The 7,500-nt window shown below is 41.6% G+C and overlaps 2 protein-coding genes across 2 annotated transcripts in view; both read left to right on the top strand.

The window, feature by feature from the left end:
• LOC138023637 (E3 ubiquitin-protein ligase TRIM71-like) overlaps nt 1–3,320 on the top strand; it is a 3,415-nt gene extending 95 nt beyond the window's left edge. The window contains exon 1 of the mRNA XM_068870679.1: nt 1–3,320. This exon is cut by the window's left edge and continues 95 nt beyond it. Coding sequence (XP_068726780.1) covers nt 113–2,281 — 2,169 coding nt within the window. The 5' untranslated portion in view covers nt 1–112 and the 3' untranslated portion in view covers nt 2,282–3,320.
• LOC138023636 (E3 ubiquitin-protein ligase TRIM71-like) overlaps nt 1–7,500 on the top strand; it is a 14,336-nt gene that overhangs the window by 81 nt on the left and 6,755 nt on the right. Inside the window, exon 1 of the mRNA XM_068870678.1 lies at nt 1–38. This exon is cut by the window's left edge and continues 81 nt beyond it. The gene's annotated coding sequence lies outside the window, so the exon portion shown is untranslated. The remainder of the gene's footprint in view (nt 39–7,500) is intronic.

The following is a 7,500-nucleotide window of genomic DNA, read 5'->3' as shown; positions in this document are numbered from 1 at the left end:
ATAGTACACCAGTAAAATATCAAATCTACGTTGTATCGGTTCTTGTTTAAAATATTTACTTCAGTGACGTCATCATGTCACGCGCCCTTATTTTGCGCGGCTTGGCTTCATCATGGATGCTCAACCGCCTTTAAAGAAACTTAAAAAGGAAGCAGAATGCCCATTGTGCCTAGAGACAGTCAAAAATCCCAAGACATTACCATGTCTTCACTCATTCTGCCTTACGTGTCTCGACAAACATGCAAACTTCGCAAGGAGACAGCTAGAAACAACAATCAAATGCCCGGTTTGCCAGACTTCATTCCAAATTCCCGAAACAAACACCTTCGACTATTTGCCGTCCTCGTTTCATCGCAACCGATTGGTGGATGTTCTCCCTCTAGAAGATGGCAGCATTCAGTCTCAGAGATGCAACAGTTGTGACGAGAACAACACGGCAACATGTTACTGTTTCGTGTGCCAGAATTTTCTGTGTGCAGCTTGTTTTGAAGCTCACCAACGCTTGAAGGCTTCAAGGGGTCATCCCAGTGTTTTGATCGACAAACTGCAGGCCCAAGATGTGCAAGATTTGATCCACAGACCCGTGATGTGTTCACAGCAATATCATGAAGATCAACCCCTGGAATTTTATTGCGAAGACTGTGAAGTTCTGATTTGCCACAAATGCACTGTAGTGAGTCATAATCGACACACTATGACAGACACTCTGAAAGCTGCACAAGAACAAAAGATGCAAATAGCCGACGCTGTGGCCAAAGTGAAAGCGGAAATTGTCAGGTATGAGAATGAAATTAAGAAACAAACTGACCTAAAAAACAAAAACAAAACGGAAATTATGAACGAAGAAAAGAAAATGACAGACACTGTAAAAAAATTGATTTGTGATTTGCTAGAGCACGAGAACAAAATGAAGGACAAGTTTCGCCAAATTTATGAAGCGGAACAAAAACATCACGCAATGCGACTGGAAAATTTCGAGCTGGTTGCCACTCAACTGAAAAGCTGCGTCGAACTCGGCCAGAGCATCTTAGAAAGAAACATCAACTCCGAAATTCTACAAACAAATCACGCCATCCTCGGACGCTGCAAGGATCTGTTAAATGATCGAAAACCCGATCTTTACAGGTCGCCACATTTCCATTACTTGGTGGAAAAGAAATTGGATCTTACGGATCGAGTTGTTGTCACCAAGACTGATCCCTCAAAGTGCTTAGCTGAAGGTCAAGACAGCAAGGAAGTAAAAGAAAGGAAGGAGACATATTTCGTCATTGTTACAAAGGATTCAGAAGGATTTCAATGTTATCAACAAGATGATGAAATCAAAGTCGACGTATCGACTCCAGAAGGTGATCAACTAAAAACAGACATTAAAGACACCAAAGACGGCAAATACACAGTGACATACACACCACAAGATGCCGGACAACACAGAGTGGAGATCATTGTGAATGCACAGCCGCTGACTGGTAGTCCTTGGATTGTGCAGGTTCATCAATATCAATTTGCCTTTCAGTTTGGTTCAGAAGGGAAGGGACAAGGAGAATTTGATGGCATTCTCGATATAGATGTGAATGATAAAACTGGAACGATTGCTGTTGTAGATATGCAGAATAAAAGAATTCAATTGTTGAGCTCAGAAGTAAAGTTTCGAAGTGAGATTAAAATTGATGGTGAACCTTGGTCGGTGGCATTTACAGACTCTGGGGACCTGCTGACTTTAGTTGCGGGAAGCGACAATAAGCTTCGTGTATTCAGTGAGGAGGGTCACCTCATCAAACACATCAATGATAAACATCTTGATGATCCGTGTCTCCTTTCCATTGCGGGTGATGGTCGTATAATCGTAACTGACTGTGTGGACAACAAAATCAAGGTCCTCTCCCCTGATGGGAATGACTTGCTCCAATCCTTCCGTGCCCCAGACTGTGATAAATCTCCATTCTGCGCTATTTATCACGAGGACAAATTCTTTGCTTCTTATTCCTTTGCTAATTGTGTCAAGGTATTTGACAAAACAGGAGTGTATTTACATGACATTGGCTGTGAGGGGTCCAATGATGGCCAGTTTGATGGTCCTTATGGACTCGTTATTGACAAGTACAACCGACTGATTGTGTCTGATGCACGTAACCATAGGCTGCAACTCTTCACTCTGAGCGGCAAGTTTTTGAGTAAAATTGATGGACAGTATTTCAAAACTGTCTTTCCTTCCTGCGTTGCTATAAACAGTGGTGGCAGTCTCATAGTAGGCGAGTACAACCGCATTTCTGTTTTCCATTAAGATGTAATATATTTTTGCCTTATTAGCATAGGGCTAACGTTTTCCAATCAGTCAGCCGACAATAAAGTAATGAATATTGAAAGCGCATTGCATAAGCTCTAAGAAGCTCTGAGCAATGATGCTTTGAAAATTCGAATTTTTACAAAGAATATTATGGGATCAGTAGCGCCTTTAACTGGCTAATAACTGGCTCGTTATCAAAGCTCAAAGGGTTAAAATTGAAGGTTTAACTAAAGTTTAACAAGTTCTTTTAGCATTTGAAGTCAATCTTCAAATAGCATGATTGTTGCCATGTGCAAACTCATCGGTTAATGCAACAAAATGTAAAGAAAGCCAAGATTCCGTTATACCTTCCCAATGAAAAGAGCTACGTACTTGAATCTGCAACTACCCTGTCGGAAAGCAAGAGAAAAACGGGAAAAAGTCCGCTGGAGAAAAAATTGTTTGTTTCAAATGGATAAATTTGGAAGTATTTTGTTTTATTATCATTTCTGTGAATTAAGTGTTTGCTTACAATTTGTTCTCAGTGTTTTAAAGGTAGCTATAGGCCACTTCGGAAAATACCATAATGCTCTTTGTTTGTCTCCCGAAACTTTGCATGAGCATTGTTCCAGTTTCTCTTGACACTTGCAATGGTCTCAACAGAAAACAAAAACAATGCTCATGCAAAATTTGGGCGGCTAAACAAAGAGTATTATGGTATTTTCCGAAGTGGCCTATTGCAGGCAGTAATCAATCTCGTTCCGAGGGCGCTTCCCCCTCCAAGTGAGGGAAAAGCCCTGGTTACACCTTTCTCCGATTACGGACAAGGACTTTTCTGTCGAGGTTAGAGCTAAAAAGAAAATGGGAGTTGACGTAGAAAGTGTTTTCATTTTAACATGGCTTATCAGTCGTGCAGAAGTCTACTTGAATTTCATAAATACTCTTTAATCAATTTTGCCTGATCACGATCTTCTCTGATCCAACGCTGTACAAGATTAAAGCCTGGCTTTCACTAGGGACGCAAGCGCAAGCATAAGAGCGCATATTACTGGGTTGCCAGTATGGCAAACCCAGTCGGAATCTGCGTTTCATTTGTCGGTTTTATTTTTTTTCGTTTTATTGTTTTTTTCCGTGTCGGTAAAAGTCTTGCCTGTCACTCCCCTGCTAAGTGGTGTCTTTGTGCATAGAGCCTTCTGCGCGTATTTTCTTAGGATCGAGAGGGTAGTGGGAAATGCGTAGATTTCTTTGATAGACACAGTAGAATGATTAACTTAACCGTGAGTGGCGTCGAAAGTCATTGTAACGCGAATGGCGTTTTAGTGCATATTTAAACAAAATATACCCTTATAGAGCTCAAGAATGGAACGTCAATTGGGTAAACAACTTAGGGGGTGAAAAGTAAATCTCTGGAATCTTTTAAAGCGACGAGTAATGGTCTTCGACAACAATTTCATTTTTCGCCGTTGCACATCAAGTAAGCTTTGTTTCTAATATTTAATAACTTGGCGTTATATACAATACTTAAGTCAAATGGCAATTCTTTTATGGATTTAACCAACATTGAAGGAATCGAACGCCTTGAATGCATCACTGTGTTTACTGAAGTCGCATCTAGTCGTTCTACAAAAGCTTTTAACTAATTTGCATGTGCTGCCCCTGCGTGGCCCTGTATTGTGTAGTTGCTCCATGGGAAGGGTTTTGTGCCGCAAATGTGTTGTTTGTTTCAATAAATCCTTCGCTGGAAAAGATTTCCGTGAAATTTCCACCAATTTCCAAGTGCACTGTAAGTAGCGCATACGTCACGAAAATAAACAGGTCTGTTGAAAGCGTGCTTGAGTTTCAACAAAATGAGCCCCAAAATCGGCAAAAAATTGTGACGCTGATGAATAATAAAGTAGCTGCTTTTCCCAAAACGATGGAATCTTGTCTTCGAGAGTAAATTTTTGATTTTGCAGAAACAATGGTCAAACTTAAGAGTTGGGCGATTGTGATCTTTGTGTTGAATTCGCACATTTCTTGGCAAACTTTATAACACTTAAAAGAAAAAGGTAACTAACCAAAAAGAAAAATCCGGTATCTTGCCATCATTTGACACAGATGCTTCACTGTTTCGCGAGTAAACACGCCGCGGTAACTTGATCACGGCGCCCGCTGAATTCGATGTCACTTCCGATTTTACGATTTACTTGTGCAGCCAAAAGTACAATAACAAAATTCAACTTAACAAAAATCTCCTAAAATTTTTTTCGCTGATCGTAACTTTTATATTCGTGGTTCAAAATTAATGTTGTTTTCATGTCGTAAATTTTGTCCCTGATGCAAAATATTTTATTCTCGATCGACTGTCCTGAAAACTTCCTTCTGCTTTTCCTAAAAACTGTGTATCAATATTTATTTAATTTTGCATCAATATTTGTTTTGCATAAAGCAAGCTAACAAAATCTGTACCTGGCTTGGTTCGCATTTGATAGCGTTAAAAAATAGAATTTTCAGTCCTATGCTTCTGTTACAAAGTGGTGTGTTTTTAGGTCGCCCATCCAGATACTAACCCCGCCGGACTCCTAGGAATTAACTTCACTGAACTTTTGTTTACAAAGCTGTCAGATGTTCAGAGTGCACGCTTAAACTTGTGGTGAAAAGAAGTTGTGAGGGAACTTGAAAATGATCAACATGTCAGCCCAGAAGCCAATGTTTCCCGATTCCCTTTTACTATCTTCAATCTTTCTGGGTTCAGTACTTTGCTAGTAACCACATGTCTTCTCAGGGGGCTATTTATCTAAGACTTCTACCATGACACTACAATATACAATACCAAAACAATATCGTGTACTGTTAGACCTACATATTACGCAAAGACAACTTGAATCTCCTGGAAGACAAAACGCAGCTCAGTTGACAATATGGAATAAGGCGCTGTGTTACTTCAGTACCGCACGTAAGCAATGCGTGTCTATTTTTTCTAAAGAGAACAGGAATTTCTTCTTTCTGACAAACGATTAATAGGCCAGTAGCCGGGTTTTTTACCTCAGAAAAGGATTTGTTTCGTCGTATGAACGTGTGAGCCAAAGGGCCTCTGCTGGTACGACTTCTGGGTGACCCCTTAAATGGTCTTAATGACCCTTGACTTGAAAAAAATTACCTGGAACGCTGCAGTTTAAGACGAAATCCAATATAAAATCGAGCAATTTCACTTTTTAGTGGACAAAAAGCTGGTACCAGAATAATTTTAAGTATTTTACAGTCCTTTTTACATTTCCTCAAAGCTAAAGATATAAATATATGCCTGAAGAAACACCGAAAACAATTTCCCATGGGACCGAGAACAATTAAATTTCAACGTTCAGAGAAATTGTGAAATTGTTCATCAGTTTCATTTCACCAGTACTTTCAAGTGTTTCTTACGAAGTTAAACAGTTGTTTTTGACGTTTGGTGTTGCTAGAAATGATCTTTTTTCAGAAGATATTTAAAGCAGTCGTACAGAAGTTTGCAATACGATGTTTATAATCTTGGTACTAGGTTTTTGTCCACTTGTTACTCGAGCTTCTGGTGGATTCCGTCTTAATACCACCCAACTCAGTCCCTTCGTACCGCAGGCAACCCTGTGTACGCTCATGCAGCGTCTAGTTCCACCGTGAAAACGAGGTTGAGACAAGCATAAGCACAAGGATCAAACTTTTTCCTTTTCCTTGTGCTTGTGCTTATGCTTGCGTTCGCTTGCGTCGTTTGAAAACGAAACGCAGCATAAGCACAAGGAAATTTGCTACGTCCGGCCAATTAAAGCATTCGTTACAGATTCCCCGTGGATTTTGTGGTTGATTTTTGCGGTAGTGCCCTTAGTGTAAGGGCACTACCACATCTGGGCCGTTTATACGAGAGAAAATAAGCCGCGGCTAACTCTGGCCGCGGCTTACGTAAGCCGCGAAAGGAACTATTTATACGAGTATAAACTCCCCTGCCAGGATAAGTCGCGGCTTGAGAAAGCCGTGAACGTAGATTTTGTACCATTTATACGGGGTGTTCGCGGCCAGAGTTAGCCGCGGCTTATTTTCTCGTATAAACTGCCCTATTCTATTGTCATCGGGGCTGTCTGAGTGAGTGAGTGAGTGAGTGAGTGAGTTAGGGGGTGTTTATATGAGAAAACTCTTCGCTAGCGCGAGTTTCACATAGGGGTGACCTCTTGATTTCTTACCGCCTTTACATGACGACGAGGTGAATTCGTATCGTGTTTATATGAAGGGACACCACGTACCGATAAAATACAGGCGTGAATCCAAATTGCAAATGTGGCTTCTATCAGAAAAAGTACGCATGTGCTACCCGTTCCAGTCCACCGGGAGGCCGAGTGGTCGTTCCTCGTTTACATCATTCCGTTGCGAGATTTCTCGCCGGAACGAAATATCGCTTCGGTGCAGCAACCGGAGTGAACTCGCGCAGGTGTGAGTCGCGCCAGCATGACATTTTTCGGTGATATCAAGTAAACAAATACAGAACTAAGGGAGGGTACCGGAGTGAACTCGCGCCGGTGCGAAAGCTGCCCCGGTATCATGTAAACACCCCCTTAGTGAGTGAGTGAGTGAGTGAGTGAGTGCGTGCGTGCGTGCGGTCATAAAATATCATGAAAACTGAGAGAGCCGATCCTTTAGTTTGGACAGAAGTGTACGAGCGGTGGAAGCAGATGGCAGCCGAATTCGTTATCGAGCCAAGGAGGCCAAGAACCACAGGAAGGGAACAACATTGGGCAAATGTCCGAGCCCCCAACTCCATAATCCTACTGGGAAAGAGCCATGTATTTTTCCCCCTTGACTATCATCTTGTACGAAAAACGCAAGACAGGCTGCGGTCATACAAGGAGCGATTCTTACGACAATATCTTGTCCCCAAAGAGCCACATGCATGCATTCACAAGCGGGAAGTTTGGGATAAGGTATATGGCACGTACAAAACCGATCTATCTGAGAAGAGAGAATACCATGATGATACTGAGATCCTTAGATGGAAAACGAAGTGGAAGCATTCTCCTGGTAAGAGCCCAGCGATCGATCCTGACAGAAACCCTTTGAGAACACAAATCCAGTCCTCTACCAAAACGTAAATGCGGTACTCACCATCATCTCGTACTCAGATCTCTTGTGCCGAGCCTTCTGTCAAATAGATCTGGGTACGAGAACCGAATAGGATTATAATTAGTACTCACCATTCTTCTCACAATTTCGGTTTCAACGACCACTCCGGAGCG

The sequence above is a fragment of the Montipora capricornis genome, chromosome 11 (genome assembly GCF_036669925.1).
Source record: "Montipora capricornis isolate CH-2021 chromosome 11, ASM3666992v2, whole genome shotgun sequence".
NCBI lineage: Eukaryota > Metazoa > Cnidaria > Anthozoa > Scleractinia > Acroporidae > Montipora > Montipora capricornis.
Note: the sequence above shows the minus strand (reverse complement) of the source record. Positions and strands in the feature narration are given on the sequence as shown.